The sequence below is a fragment of the Pogoniulus pusillus genome, chromosome 32 (assembly GCF_015220805.1).
Source record: "Pogoniulus pusillus isolate bPogPus1 chromosome 32, bPogPus1.pri, whole genome shotgun sequence".
Classification (NCBI taxonomy): Eukaryota; Metazoa; Chordata; class Aves; order Piciformes; family Lybiidae; genus Pogoniulus; species Pogoniulus pusillus.
In genome coordinates, this window is record NC_087295.1 from 11,250,751 (window position 1) to 11,267,196 (window position 16,446).

A 16,446-nucleotide genomic window follows, 5' to 3' on the forward strand; every position below is an offset into this window, starting at 1 on the left:
GTAAGTATTTAAAGTTCTCCAAAAGTTCTTTCCCAGTGCTTTTATGTGCTCCTGAAAACCTGCTGATGTGCATAACACTATAGTGGTCTTGAGGGAAAGCAAATGCACACCTCAGGTGAGCTGTTCGAGACTTCAGAGTTTCCTCTGCACAGCTCAGTGCTGATATATAGGGTATACAAGGGGAAGTTAGAACACCTCTGGAGTTCAAGCTTAGCAGGAATGAAATCTAACTCCTGCTCCTGAAGGCACAATATGTCTGAAACACCCAGAAAGGTTGTTTTTCAAACCCCATATTTTTTGTCACCTCACCACAGCTAACCTCTAAATGCATTGAAGTAATATCTGTATTTTAACAGAGCCAATCCTTAATGCTCTCCCTTCAGCTAAAGAGTTTTTCTGTGGCACTTCATCAAAGCCACACCAGTGTCTGTGCATTTCTCCATGCATGGTGGATAGGCTGAATGCTGGGTTTTGCCTTGAGATGCATGGTTGCTGTTTCTTACAGTGTTTTATGTAAAATCATAGAATCACTAAGGCTGGAAAGCACCTCCAAGATCATCCAAGTCCAACTATCAGTCCAATACCATCACGTCCACTGAAATATGCCCTGAAGTGCCATATCTACCTGATTTTGAACACCTCCAGGGATGGTGACTCCACCACCTCACTGGGCAGCCTGTTCCAATGCCTGATCACTCTTTCAGTAAAGACATTTTCTCCTAATATCCAACCTAAAGGTTTCCTGGCACGTATTAAGGAAATTTCCTCTCATCCTATCACTAGCTACTTGGGAGAAATTCCTTCCATCATGGACTCACACATCACTATAACCTCCTTTCAGCCTCCTCCAGTCTAAATGACCTCAGGTCCTTCAGGCACTCACAGTATCACCAAGGTTGGAAGAAACCTCACAGATCATCAAGTCCAACCCTTTACCACAGAGCTCAAGGCTACACCATGGCACCAAGTGCCACGTCCAATCCTGCCTTGAACAGCTCCAGGGACGGCGACTCCACCACCTCCCCGGGCAGCCCATTCCAGTGTCCAATGACTCTCTCAGGGAAGAACTTTCTCCTCACCTCCAGCCTAAATTTCCCCTGGCATAGCTTGAGGCTGTGTCCTCTCGTTCTGGTGCTGGCCACCTGAGAGAAGAGAGTAACCTCCCCCTGGCCACAACCTCCCCTCAGGTAGTTGTAGACAGCAATAAGGTCACCCCTGAGCCTCTTCTTCTCCAGGCTAACCAATCCCAGCTCCCTCAGCCTCTCCTCGTAGGGCTGTGCTCAAGGCCTCTCCCCAGCCTCGTCACCCTTCTCTGGACACGCTCAAGCATCTCAATGTCCCTTCTAAACTGGGGGGCCCAGAACTCCTCAGAAGTCCTGTTCCCCAGACTCTTTACCAGTTTTGTTGCCCCTCTCTGGACAAGTTCCAGCACCTCAAAGTCTTTCTTGGACTGCAGGGCTCAAAAGTGAACCCAGTATTCGAAATGTGACCTCACCACTGCTGAGTCTGGGGGGACAATCACTTCCCTGGTCTTGCGGGCCACACTTGTTGCTTATCCAGACCAAGATGCTATTGGCTTTCTTGGCCACCTGGGCACACTGCTGACTCATGTCCAGCCAGCTGTCAACCAGCATCCCCAGGTCCTTTTCTGCTGGGCAGCTTTCCAGCCAGCCTGCCCCAAGCCTGTGGCTGCTGTGACAGAAGTACAACACATGAGACTGACTGGCTGTCTAGTCCATTTACTGAGACCATGACCAGGAGTCAACTCTAACAAGCAATTCTAAATCCAGCTTTTACCTGCTCCTGTACAGACTGTTTTCCAGTTGACCACCCTCAGGAATGTGTACATGAATTAAAGAGGGGGAAAACAGAAAACTTGTGATAAAAGGAGCTGTGGCTCCATAACATGAGGAATAAGCAGCCAGAATTTCCACATAGACAAGACTTTTTTTCCAGGCTACTTTAACCTTCAAAGAGCAGCCCAAAATGCCCTGTTGTATCGAAGCATATGAGCTACATAACTTTTGCACTCTTTATTTTGGAAACCTTTTATGTAATCTGTATTTGCCCAGGCTTGGAACACCTTTGTTCTGAAGCCTGAACATTATTGGCTATCATCAGATTTCAGTGATGGCAGTGCTGGTGAGAAGAGACTATTTTTTATGCATCTCAAAACAAACACTCATCTAAAATTATTTGGAGGTATCTCCTAGAATATCACAATGGCACTGATTGAACAGTTGCAAGGTGAGAACTGCTTTCTGTTCTGTTTTAGTGTACTCCCTCATGGGACACCCAAGACCTCCCACAAGACAAGTAACAAGCACTGACTATGGTGCTTCCAGACCAAGTTCTAAAGAAAATCCACAGGACATAGATAATTTCTCATTGTTCTCATGGCTCACCACAATATTCAAACCTTTAAGCTCAAATGTTGCCAATCCAAACCTCACAAAAGTCTCCAATCAGGCTGTATGCACAAGCTGGCTTGGAGACAAACACTTGTCCACAAACCAGAAACTCAAAATAACTATGTAGGAATACTTCACTCCCTTAAAAATCACATTTAATATGTTGCTTTCATTGGAAATTAATGGTAATGTGGTTATACAAGTCTTTAAAACTAGTATCTTAACAAACTCTTCTGATCACCTTCATTCAGGTAAAGTAGTTCATGCATCTTCTGCAGTGTATGCTTTGCTTTTAATTGTCATAGACTGGACTAAAATCTGAGCTTCTGCATCCTCCAGGATTAACAAATGAAATGAAATGAAATGACCATCAGCAATTCAGCAGTTAACAGGGTTGCCATGCCAGTGGTAATAACAGGCTTCAGCACTAATCCTCTATTGAGCAGACAGGGAAAAGCTCACAGTTTCTTTGGTTTTCTTGTTCCAGTCTGGCTGCTAATTCAAAACACAGTCATATATCAGTTTACATTGTGAAGGTCATACTCACAGAGTCAGCAACATTCCATCTCTAAACTGGAGTGCAGGCTCATAAAATCTGTGCAAACACACACAAAAAAGCTAAGCCTTGAGGGATGTCTGTGTCTCCACCCCTGTGGAGGTGTCAAAAACACTGCATGCAGGAAGCACTGGTGTTTTATTTCAGGTCAGAGGTGTGCTTTTTTAATGACTCTTCCAATTGTCCCCACTTTGTTACCACCAGACTGTCTGTGACCTTTGGGCACACAAACTGTCCTGATGAAGCTAAAGTGAAAGACTCACTACAGCAGCTCAAGGGCACTCAGTCTGCCAGACAGACTGTTCTAAAGCCAAGTCCCTAAAACGCACTCAGCAGATTATTTGCTTCTACAGACCCATTCCTAATGGTTGCCCCTCCTTTGTCACTGTGCCATAGCACCATCCTAGGTTCTGAGTGCTCTGCACATCAAACAAACAGCAAACACCAAGTGATCTTCACAGTCATTCTTTATGGGAACTGAAACACCGACGCCCACCTTACATTAGCTTTTGCAATGGGAGGAGTGGGAAGAGTGGAAGTGAAATAAGTTGTGTGGACTGCAATGCTGAGAGGCTGGAGACAAAACCCCTTCAAAGACACTAAGGGTTAAGTGCTGGTTTCTCAAGGAAAAGCAGTGTTTCTTGGAGCAAGTCACTGACTACTCTCATTAACAGCAGGCATTCAACCCATAGAGGCAAGGATACACTTCACAATTTCCACTTCAAATTTACTGGGGTGTCTGAAGCAACATCCTGTTTGACATGGTAAATTAAGCAGGAATAGCAGGGGGGATTTTTCTTTTACCCAGTTAAACTTCTGTTTTTTTCATACAACCACAGAATGGTTTAGGTCGGAAGGCAGCTTCAAGATCACCTATTTTAACCCCCTCCTGCCGTGGACAGGGACACCTTCCACTAGATCAGGCTGCTCAAGGCCTTATCCAACCTGGCTTTGAACACCTCCAGGGAGGGGGCTTCCACAACCTCCCTGGGCAACCTGTTTCAGTGTCTCCCCATCCTCACTGTTAGAGCATGTCTTCACAGCCTTCGATACAGTATCTGAGCTATGACACCTGCTTGAACAAGTTCATTCATCATGAAACCACAGCTCTATGCAATTTCTGTTGACTCCAGCCCACCAGAAGATACATTTTCCCTCTTTCCACTGAAGCAATACAGTCTCTCATGAGTTGTCTGCCCTACTACAGAGAAGGCTTAGAGCATTTCTTAGTGCCAAGCAGTGAGGACTGCTGACTCTTCTCATTTGCTCTAGTAGAACACTCAGCTGCAAGCATAGCTGTAAACACAGGTCATTCTGTTCAGGGCAACAAACCAGGCTGCTTTCAGAGCATGTTTTAAATCCAGGCTCTGTATTTCACCTAAATGATTTAAAAATTTCAGAAACCTACCTTTAATTTTCAAAGCAGGGTACTTTATGAGGTTGCTGATGGGAACCAGTACCGCAGCCTGGTTTGCTGCAACCCCCACACCTCTCCTTCCATGACTTACACAGACATCCTCATGTTCCCTTTCTCCCAGTCTCTCCAATACCCTGAACTCATCTCCCAGGGCCTGTGCAATCAGGGTTTCTCTACATGCTTAGATCTCTCATTCAGTACTTTCTCACATCCACTGTGTTGACAGCATTTGTATTTCCAACATGCCCAAGACATGATGCCAAGGCTCCTCATTCAATCCACCACAGCACTTAAATAACACCATAGCTCTCTGTGATGCACCTGATGATTGCTCTAAAAGCCCCACTCACAATACTCTATGCTTTAGCCAGGTTTGGTTTGCCACCTGTGCAAGATGAAATGCTGCTATTAGAACTGACAGACCTTTAGCGCTAGTCCCATTTATCCAAACAGGTAAGCAAAACATTTCACCCATGCTTCCCGTTGGGGGAGCACCAGTTTGAGTTTTACTTCTTTACCAAGTCATTGATTTTCAGGAAACATGCAAGAACTTCACATTTTTAAGACTTTTAATCTGCAGAGGATTGTACCTGAAATGGATCTATCACATTCAAAACTTAACAGAGGACTAACAGAGACTACAGTCTAGGTAGAAGAACTACTTCCATTGGGACCTGTGACCTAAGATAGATTGTGTGGTCCTGCTCTGGCAGAGGATACCTCTTAGGGTCCCTTCCAACCCCTAACATTCTGTGACCAAATCAGGTTTAAAAAACCAAGCAAACCTCCAAACAACTAAAAAAGAAAAGAAAAAAGGCAAATAAGGAAAAAAAAATCAAAACAAAACTAATTTTAAACTGTGAAACAATGAGGTAAAAGTGGATTCAATCATTTTTTAACTACTTTGATGTGGGAATGGATTAACTAGGCAGAGATGCCAAAAATATGCTAATGCACATAGCTGAACACAGCTTACAACACACTTAAAAAAGATAATAAAGGAAAACTTTCTGGGACAATTCCAGGCTGCCTCAGTCTATAATTATTGTTCATATCAATATATCCTTTGGCTATAGAGAAAATCATTCTCTTTCACAAGCTTTTTAAATGATTCATATCCTTGCCTTGAGAAAACTCTCATCTGTCATAGATTACTCAAGGACTCATAAGAGGAAATCCTGAAAACATTAGGCTGTCTCCATACAGGAGGGATTTTCCCCAAATCCAAATTGCTTTAAAAATGAAAATACCCTGAAGTTTCTAAAACCCATCACCAGAAAGCCTTTTCAGATCTCTGCTGAAGTAAAAAGGAGCACCAGGACTGCAACCAGCAATAGAGCAACACAAGAAATACTTAGCTATGAAAATCTACTTGAAGACTACACTCTGTATCAGTTTGTTATTACCATGAGCCCCTATGACCCCAATACTTGTAACTGAAAAAAAGCAGCAAGAAACTTGAGGGGCAGGGATAACAGGGACTCACCTATGAGATACATGCCAATCCAGTCCCCTGCATCCACCTCCTCCTTTATATCCCAGTATATCACTAGGTCTTGCGAATGCCCGATGGAGTAGTAGGAGCTGCTGACCATCAGGGTAGAGCGGCTGTCTGAGGTGACAAGGTCTGTGTCGCTGGTAGACCTAGGGATGGTGACTGCCTCGTGGGAATTGTTCCTGATGTCCATGTTATGGAACTGGTCAGGATTATAGCTGTATCTGAGAGGCTCTTTGCACCGGCGTCGACTCTGTGAGTTCCTAGATGGAGACGCCATGGCCGCCAGGCCCAGGAACCTGTTTTGGTACAGATTCTGTGAAGGAAAAGAAGACAAGGCAGTATTTAGAGGAACAGTTATGTTTTTCAGCAATGTCAAAACTCAGGAAAAGTAGCACAAGAAAAGCAGCAGATCCTTCTCCATTTGGCACTGCAAAAAAGAGGCGTGAAAGATGTAGTAGGGACCGCGGTGCTAACTCAACTCCCACTCCATAATCTTACCAGGAAAACAAGTGAAGAGCAAGCCTTACATCAACAAGCTCGGCCACAACTGGCAGTGTGTGAGGAAATTAACAACAGCTGGCTTCCCCCACGTTAATGCATGCATCCACACACCAAATGACTATCAAAGTGCAAGCAAGCCATTCTCTTAACATCAGAAGAGAGCCTTCCCACTTTTGACACCCAGAGTTATGTCTTCTCCTCAGTAATTCTTGTTACATCTGCAGAGGACTCTTTCTTAAAGCACAGTCACCTGAGAGATCATATCCCATCTGAAGAGACTGGTTAGCACTGAGTGAGAACTCTTCCTCCCTGCTGGGGAGCCATGAAAATGGAATTATCCCTGTTACTGTAACAGAGATGTCTTCCACTGACCTGCAAATACAAACTGGGTGTCACTGTGTTACCATGCTTAACCTTTGGGCAGCAGTTCATGCTGCAAGACTCTCCAGCTACAAACACTTCCTAAACACCTTTCCTAAATCATTTCAATTTCATCTGACTGTATAGCTACATTCTGCAAAGACAGTTTCACCAACTGGAATTATCCCTGTTACTGTAACAGAGATGTCTTCCACTGACCTGTGAATACAAACTGGGTGTCAGTGTGTCACCATGCTTAACCTTTGGGCAGCAGTTCATGCTGCAAGACTCTCCAGCCATAAACACTTCCTAAAAACCTTTCCTAAATCATTTCAATTTCATCTGACTGTATAGCTACATTCTGCAAAGACAGTTTCACCAACTGGAATTATCCCTGTTGCTACACCAGAGATGTCTTCCACTGACCTGTGAATACAAACTGGGTGTCACTGTGTCACCATGCTTAACCTTTGGGCAGCAGTTCACGCTGCAAGACTCTCCAGCCACAAACACTTCCTAAAAACCTTTCCTAAATCATTTCAATTTCATCTGACTGTATAGCTACATTCTGCAAAGACAGTTTCACCAACTGGAATTATCCCTGTTACTGTAACAGAGATGTCTTCCACTGACCTGTGAATACAAACTGGGTGTCACTGTGTCACCATGCTTAACCTTTGGGCAGCAGTTCATGCTGCAAGACTCTCCAGCTACAAACACTTCCTAAACACCTTTCCTAAATCATTTCAATTTCATCTGACTGTATAGCTACATTCTGCAAAGACAGTTTCACCAACTGGAATTATCCCTGTTACTGTAACAGAGATGTCTTCCACTGACCTGTGAATACAAACTGGGTGTCAGTGTGTCACCATGCTTAACCTTTGGGCAGCAGTTCATGCTGCAAGACTCTCCAGCTACAAACACTTCCTAAACACCTTTCCTAAATCATTTCAATTTCATCTGACTGTATAGCTACATTCTGCAAAGACAGTTTCACCAACTGGAATTATCCCTGTTACTGTAACAGAGATGTCTTCCACTGACCTGTGAATACAAACTGGGTGTCACCATGCTTAACCTTTGGGCAGCAGTTCATGCTGCAAGACTCTCCAGCCATAAACACTTCCTAAAAACCTTTCCTAAATCATTTCAATTTCATCTGACTGTATAGCTACATTCTGCAAAGACAGTTTCACCAACTGGAATTATCCCTGTTGCTACACCAGAGATGTCTTCCACTGACCTGTGAATACAAACTGGGTGTCACTGTGTCACCATGCTTAACCTTTGGGCAGCAGTTCACGCTGCAAGACTCTCCAGCCACAAACACTTCCTAAAAACCTTTCCTAAATCATTTCAATTTCATCTGACTGTATAGCTACATTCTGCAAAGACAGTTTCACCAACTGGAATTATCCCTGTTACTGTAACAGAGATGTCTTCCACTGACCTGTGAATACAAACTGGGTGTCACAGTGTCACTCAGGACAGATGATGGCTTCCACTGCTATCACTCTGCTCTGTTTTTTGCTGTAGACTCCGAGATACTACACATATCTGCTCTGCTAGGGACTTGGGAATGCACCAGGCAATTAATGGCAATCAAGCTAGTTACTGCAGAGCAGTCATCCAGAGTAGTCAACATTCTAGCAGTTGAACAAGCTATTTAAATTCCAACCTACTGTCCCCATTCCTCAAGGCAAGATGAGTGACTTATACAAAATACATCATGCTACCCCAGTCAAGAGCTCTTGTGAGCTGGCAGATGAGGAGTGCTTAAGTTGTGACTGGGTTAAAGTTTGCTGTGAAGATACACTCTGATACTGATCAAAACACTGGTTGTTCTTCACTTGTGTGCTGCTTATTTTTAACATTCTCCTTCCCAGCTTTCCTTCTTCTCTTCCTACAGCTCTGCTATTTCAATCACTCAGGTTTTCATTATTCATTAGCCTTCCATTATCTGCCTGTTGCCAACCATGCTGTCAAGTTCTTGAGAAACAAAACCAGACAGCTTTCCAGCATGCTATTCACATGATCAGAAGTCAAATCATCCTTTTGAACTCAAATAAATTAAGCAGAAAAAAAATCACTGTTTCTCTGTCCAGCCAAGCAGTTATTTAGCCCTGGCTTTATTAAGGCTATTAAGTTCCAAAAAGAACTTTTGTTCATTTAGTACCAATTTCTGTGGAATAATTAGACTCAGTATTGTGTCTTGGGATTCTGTTACACAAAAACTGTACAGAGAATTAGAAAAATCCCTTGACTGGCATGTAGAATGGGCTGTCACTTTGCAGAGACTGTCCTACAACACTTACAATCCATTGACCCATATCCTCACTTACTGCATTAAACAGGGTTTATAAGCAGAAATAGCTCCAGTGGGAATGCTACACCTTATAGAATCATAGAATCAACCAGGTTGGAAGAGACCTCCAAGATCATTCAGTCCAACCTAGCACCCAGTCCTAGACAATCAACCAGACCATGGCACTAAGTGCCTCATCCAGGCTTTGCTTAAATACTTCCAGGGACAGTGACTCCACCACCTCCCTGGGCAGCCCATTCCAATGCCAATCACTCTCTCTACCAACAACTTCCTCCTAACATCCAGCCTAGACCTCCCCTGGCACAACTTGAGACTGGGTCCCCTTGTTCTGTTGCTGATTGTCTGCCAGAAGAGCCCAACCCCACCTGGCTACAGCCTCCCTTCAGGTAGTTGCAGACAGCAATGAGCTCTGCCCTGAGCCTCCTCTGCTGCAGGCTGCACACCCCCAGCTCCCTCAGCCTCTCCTCACAGGGCTGTGCTCCAGGCCCCTCACCAGCTTTGTCGCCCTCCTGTGGACACCTTCCAGTACTGCAACATCTCTGTTGAATTGAGGAGCCCAGAACTGGACACAGTGTAGAAATGCTGTGAGACTGAAGCTAATAATGCAAAAGTGACACTAGAGATAGAGGAACAGACATTGGAATACTCTCCCAAGCATAGTGGATACCCCTACAGGGACAGTTTAAAGACTCAGCTCGACAAGGTGCTGGGTCACCTCATTTCAACTACACTATCACCTAGAAAGGTTGGACCAGATGACCCCTAGTGTCCCTTCCAACCTGGCATTCTGTGATTCTGTGAAAAGGAGGAGAAAGGAAGCATGTAGGGGAATGAAGTACAGGGTGTTGCATCTGCTACACAACTAACGTTTTGCTGCTGCTTTTCAAACAGTTATATGTATCCACTGTTTGAAAAGAGAGTTCACTTCTATGTATAACGCCCAGCGTTCCCTGTAAAGAGAAAACATAGCTTCTCTTTCAATCAAAAAACCAGACATTGGAACAGGCTGCCCAGGGAGGTGGTGAAGTCACCATCTCTGGAGGTGTTTAAAAAGAGTGGCTGTGGTGCTTGAGGCTATGGTCTAGTGATGAAGGCTGCTGTGATGAAGGTTAGACTGAATGATCCTGGTGGTCCTTTCCAACCATAGTGATTCACAGTGATGAGATGTTGAGCTGAGGGATTTGGTTTAGTCAAGGACTTGTCAGTGTGAAACTGATGATTTGACTCAATGAGCTTGAAGGGCTTTTCCAACCTAAGCAATTCTGTGATTCTGTACAACACAACACACAATTGTCAGCTTATATACAGCAGACAATTTGTAAATTAACAGCTTGTCCAGAAATGCAAACATCACTGCTGGTACAAGACACAGGTTTTCTTCTGCCATCATCTACTCCAGCATAAACAAGTGTTTTATCCAATATATTCTTTTTCTTTTAGATATCAGAAACAGCCTTTTAGCATACAGAAAGCTATGGCAGAAATATGCAGCTGTAAAACATCAGCATACTGATAAAAATTAGCTAAAGGGACATTTTTCCCCTCTCCCTCTGATTTGCAGGAAGATCCCTGAGGCTTTTGTTCTAAAGAACTTTCAGCCACATAAAAGTTCTACTCCAAATGAGATGTTTAGAGGATGATCTGGGAGAAGAACTTGACTCTTGCTTATGTCACTAAATCCATGTAATGAAAAGAAATGTCTGGAGAATTCGTTCAGGGTATTTCCCCTCACTCCCCCCACAAATTCAGCTGCAATCCCTTAAACCAAGGAAAAGTGGGAAGGAACAGACACAAAAGGAAGAGAGAGATGAGATCTGATTGTAACAAAATCTGATCTCAAAAATGCACAAGAGAACATTTGTAATTTCCATCTCTGTGGGTGCAGCACAGTTCACTGTAACAAATGCAAGGCAATGCAGAAGTAAGAAGAAACACAGGAAGCTATAATCAAACTATCCTAACTGCCCCTCATCAAGCTACTTCCACCACTATTTGATTAGTGTCATCACAGAAAGAAAATCCCTTTAGGCATTTGAATTCTGGAAAAATGATCACTACAACTCTGAGCACAAAAAGGATTTTTAAAGCAAAGCTTACAGTACAGCCAAATCCAATAAGTAAGGCCTCATAGTGCAAGGAGCTATAGAAAACCTTCTCCAAACAGTTCAGCTGTGACTTGCTGGAAACTTTAAACCCAACATGAGAATTACAAAGCTTGGGGTTAGAAATGACTGTGAAGCCAAAGGGTTTGGAGAGCAGGGACAACTTTGTAGGATCAGGCCATTTATTTGAAAGGCAGAAGAATGGTTTCTCAGGGCTTCAAAGGAATAATTTAAATAGCATAAGGAAGTCACAGGCTTCCATGGTCTATTGACACCATTTTTCCTGCAAGATATCCCAGAACACAGAAATGAAGCTGCTGCTCTTCAGAAGGCTAAAACAAAGGCTGTAGGCATTTCAAAGCAATTTGTGCCATAATAACACTAAAGAACTTCAAATGCATCTGTCTCAATATTGCACATCTATGGCACAATATATATACTTCTGCCTATAATAAACACTAATTGGAAATCAAAGCCATTATACATCAGCAGTGAGGTAAATGGATGTTATTAGGCAGTTCATTTTTCCATTTCCTGACCTTTGCACATTTCCAGTCTGGCTGTACTGCTATGTTAATGCATCCTCTTACATTAAACTTTGCTTGGGTGATGTGCAAATCATTGCACAAATGAGAATCAAAATGAAAGAGTTGGCCTCAAGGTCAGCCTGACAAGGCTCAGTGCCGGTGGGTGGGATTGATTCCTGATGCAGACCTATTAGTCTTAAGGCTGCAAAAGCTGGCAGCACAAGAACCAGGACTGCTCTTAGCTATCTACCAAAAAGAAAAAGAAAACACAGTTAAGAGGAGTCTGTCTTTTGTGAGAGCACTTATGCAATCTCCTGGGCACAAGCAGATGGAAGCTGGAATAAGGGGGCAATGACTGGAAGAAAATTCTTGGAGTTCAGGAAAAGCAAGGAAATGAACAATGCTTCTTTGATTGTTTCTGGAAGGAGTGCTGTCTAATGAGCCCCAGACAGCAGGCTGGAAGGCACACACATCACATTTCCTATTATAAGACTCCAAGAATTAACATTTTGATTGGATAGGGCTGGGTGATAGGTTGGACTGGATGATCTTGGAGGTCTCTTCCAACCTGGTTGATTCTATGATTCTATGATTTGTACTTCTCTATATTAACCAAAGAATTGCATTTCTCAAAACTGACATTTTACCTGAAGGGAGGCTGTAGCCAGGTGGGCGTTGGCCTCTTCTCCCAGGCAAGCAGCAATAGAACAAGGGGACACAGTCTCAAGTTGTGCCAGAGAAAGTACAGGCTGGATATTAGGAGGAAGTTCTTCACAGAGAGAGTGATTTCCCATTGGAATGGGCTGCCCAGGGAGGTGGTGGAGGCACTGTCCCTGGAGGTGTTCAAGCAAAGCCTGGGTGAGGCACTTAGTGCCATGGTCTGGTTGACTGGCTAGGGCTGGGTGCTAGGTTGGACTGAATGATCTTGGAGGTCTCTTCCAACCTGGTTGATTCTATGATTCTACCACTTTTAAAATGAGATCTCCCCACGCTTCTACACTGTAATCTAATTACACCTAAGAGCAATTAACAAACAATCACACATTCAACATCTTTGTACTGACAGCGTGACAATCAACTCACACTTCGCTACAGAAAGCACTTGGAAGCTTCTGCAATAGAATGCAGCTAAGGGCAAAATTAATTGCTTAATTTCTCTTAAATCAGTAGCAGAAACACAATTTTGTCCCAGCAGTTGGGCACAGCAAGGGACAGAAACAGCCAGACTTACCCATTACTGAAAACAGATCTGAACACTTTGCCAGTGTTTTTCCAAGGGCACGCTCAGGTACATAAGAATATGGCCTGAACACATGTGCTAGTTTGAAGCACTGCTTAGACCTCACCTTGAGTGCTGTGTTCAGTTCTGGGCCCCCCAGTTTAGGAGGGACATTGAGATGCTTGAGCGTGTCCAGAGAAGGGCGACGAGGCTGGGGAGAGGCCTTGAGCACAGCCCTACGAGGAGAGGCTGAGGGAGCTGGGATTGGTTAGCCTGGAGAAGAGGAGGCTCAGGGGAGACCTTGTTGCTGTCTACAACTACCTGAGGGGTGGTTGTGGCCAGGAGGAGGTTGCTCTCTTCTCTCAGGTGGCCAGCACCAGAACGAGAGGACACAGCCTCAGGCTATGCCAGGGGAAATTTAGGCTTGAGGTGAGGAGAAAGTTCTTCCCTGAGAGAGTCATTGGACACTGGAATGGGCTGCCCGGGGAGGTGGTGGAGTCGCCGTCCCTGGAGCTGTTCAAGGCAGGACTGGACGTGGCACTTGGTGCCATGGTGTAGCCTTGAGCTCTGTGGTAAAGGGTTGGACTTGATGATCTGTGAGGTCTCTTCCAACCTTGGTGATACTGGGATACCTTTGTCATCATGTCAACTCTACAGCTGGAGTCTGCTGCTCTCCTAGGAATGCTACTGACTTTGAAGTACTTTTAGGAGGGAGGAGTAACAATAGTGACACACTTGTCTGCAGACTGAAAACCCTGCTGTTCTCCTGTGACCAACTGATACTCCTCTTGGGAAACTCCTACCACGTTGAATATCCTGTCCAGATTCTGCCCAGCACATAACAGACATCTCTTACCTGAAGGATTTTTGTAACCACTGGCTTCAGATCTCCAAGTATTTTTTCCATGCAAAAGACCAGTGTCTTTCACAGCACTAACAGGGGCACAGATTACTCCAGCTCAAGCTTTCAGTCACCTAATTAAGGAGATTCACAAATTCTTTCAAGCTTTCAGTCACCTAATTAAGGTGATTCCCAAATTCTTGGGAATCTCTGTTCCAAATATACTCAGAGGGAAGACACAAGCTCCTCCTAAAAGACTGAGAATCCAGTAAGACTTTCACAGAGAGGATTCATCTCCACCTTTCTGAAGAGTCAATGACTGTTGGGAGCCCAGGTCAGGTCTGTTAGGTTACACAGGAAGAAGTCAGACATGTATGAACCTCTCAAGCTGTAAGATGTTTGTATTATACACAGATAAGTAGGGCAGCAGAAAATGTGTCTTGAAAGCAGATTCAGACATGTGAAACAGAAACATAGGGCACATTTAAAAAGCAGAGTGGAGCACTACTTGATTAGTTGAGAACAATCTGATTTTTCTAGGCAACCACAGAACTGCAAAGGAGAAGCAGAGAAAAGAAAAGAAAATGCTTGGTATATTGTAAGGCATTTTATGTACAGATCTATTTAAAAGTGCAGTACCAGTAAATGAGGCACAGGTTTACAGGAAAAGCTGTGAAGGTATCTTGCAAAATTCAAGAGACTACTACCAAAATGATGCAGAGTAAATATGAGTTGCAGAAAGATATCCAGTAACATAGATCGTTTCCCAGAACTGCCAGGTGCAATCATTTCTCTGCTCAGCAGCACTCCCACATTGCCCCTACCTCTTCCCCAGAGTCCAAAGATTCCTCTGAAGACTTTTTGCAGACAAAAAACCTTCTTAATTTCTGTGATATAAAAATCCCAGTGTTCTCTAAGGCTAAGAGCATATCATACCTCCCAGCATGCAACTGTTTAGCTACAGAACAAAGCCTGTGTGGCTACCAGACAGAAGATAAGAGCTGCCTAATGCATTAGAGAGATATCAGCTGTAGCTTGATCTGTATAAAACACCAAGGCCACAAAGCAGTCGAGTACAGAAGGCAGAAGTGAAGATTTTAACGTTAACCCTCAGAGATGGGTAGGATTCTTTGCAAGCAAAAGGTTCGTGTGCAAATCATAGAATCATAGAATCAACCAGGGTGGAAGAGACCTCCAAAGATCATCCAGTCCAACCTATCACCCAGCCCTATCCAATCAACCAGACCATGGCACCAAGTGCCTCATCCAGGCTTTTTTTGAACACCTCCAGAGACGATGCCTCCACCACCTCCCTGGGCAGCCCATTCCAATGCCAATCACTCTCTCTGGGAAGAACTTCCTCCTAACATCCAGCCTATACTTCCCCCAGCACAACTTGAGACTGTCCCCTTGTTCTGCTGCTGGTTGGCTGGGAGAAGAGGCCAACCCCCACCTGGCTACAACCTCCCTTCAGAGGTTGCAGAGCTCAGATCTACCCAGGTAGTATTCATGCCACCCACATTTTCCTCTCTGCCTGGAAACTCCCACCTGCAGCACAAACAGATCTGTAAACACCCCACATCCCCCCAAATCAAGTGTTCTCCATTGCTATGACCTGTAAAATGCTTGTCCACACCATGAGTGTCACTCCTTGCAACAGCTGTGTGTGGTTTACCTCCTTCCTCTGGCTCCAGAATGCCAGCAAGGCCCCAGCTCCTCTGTGCCATGTCCCCCACATCATAGCCCATGTCATATTCCCAGGTGACTATGCACCTTCCTCTCCTCCTCCATCCCTTTTTGTTTCCAGGGAGTATCTCCTCTTCCTCATTCATCAATACTACCACTCTCCCTTCACTCATAGGTAGGAAGGGATAGGGCACAAGGCATCACTTGCTGTAGCCATAGGACAGGCACTGGACTAGCACATGAAGGCAAATACACAAACCCTAGGAGACATTAAAGGAGGCTCCTTTCACTTTTGGTTCCTTACAGCTGTCTATGGTAGCTGAACCTCACTCTACAGCAAAGAGAACATTTTACATCTCCTACTTCACTCTTTGTCTCTTCACTCTGTTATGCTTCTTACCCTATCTGTATTTCTGCAAGAATAAAGTGATTTGAAGTGTCAGCATCTGAACAACCTGAGGCAGTGAGGCAGGCAGGTATTACTAGCAGGTTGTCAAGTGCTTAAGCCTACTTCAACCACTCCTTTGATCTACAAACAATAAACCATCCCAATAAAACAGTCTCTCAACCAGACACTAGCTTCAGAACATGCCCTCAGCTCCATCTTCTACTTTTCAGTAAGGAAGGCCCAGCACATTTCCTGATATTTTAAGATCCATTTGGTGCAAAGCTCCTGTTATTATGATATTACCTCCAGACAAAGACAGAAATGCCATCCAGTTGGATGTGCTTGGATCCTGCTTCCAATACAATATAAGGGAAAACACCCTAATTTCAACATGGAAAAAAAGTGACTTTGTAAAACAAAAGAAACCCCACATGTATGTCAACAGCTGCAGTTACCAAGGGCTGATCCAGAGCTGGAAAATCAAGATGATATTGTAACTGGAACCCCTGAAACGCTTCCATCCAACCTATTCCGTTAGACAGCACAGATGTGTAAAGCACCAAATTGCATTTTAGGACAGAGATCACAGCAAATGCTCTTAGAGTGAGAGC

The 16,446-nt window shown here is 44.2% G+C and overlaps 1 protein-coding gene across 8 annotated transcripts in view; it reads right to left on the reverse strand.

Annotated features, from left to right (window-relative positions):
- Positions 1-16,446, reverse strand: part of HECW1 (HECT, C2 and WW domain containing E3 ubiquitin protein ligase 1) — a 317,934-nt gene that overhangs the window by 198,332 nt on the left and 103,156 nt on the right. For all 8 annotated transcript variants that reach the window (XM_064169530.1, XM_064169529.1, XM_064169533.1 and 5 more), the window contains one exon: positions 5,871-6,195. In XM_064169530.1, coding sequence (XP_064025600.1) covers positions 5,871-6,195 — 325 coding nt within the window. The remainder of the gene's footprint in view (positions 1-5,870; positions 6,196-16,446) is intronic.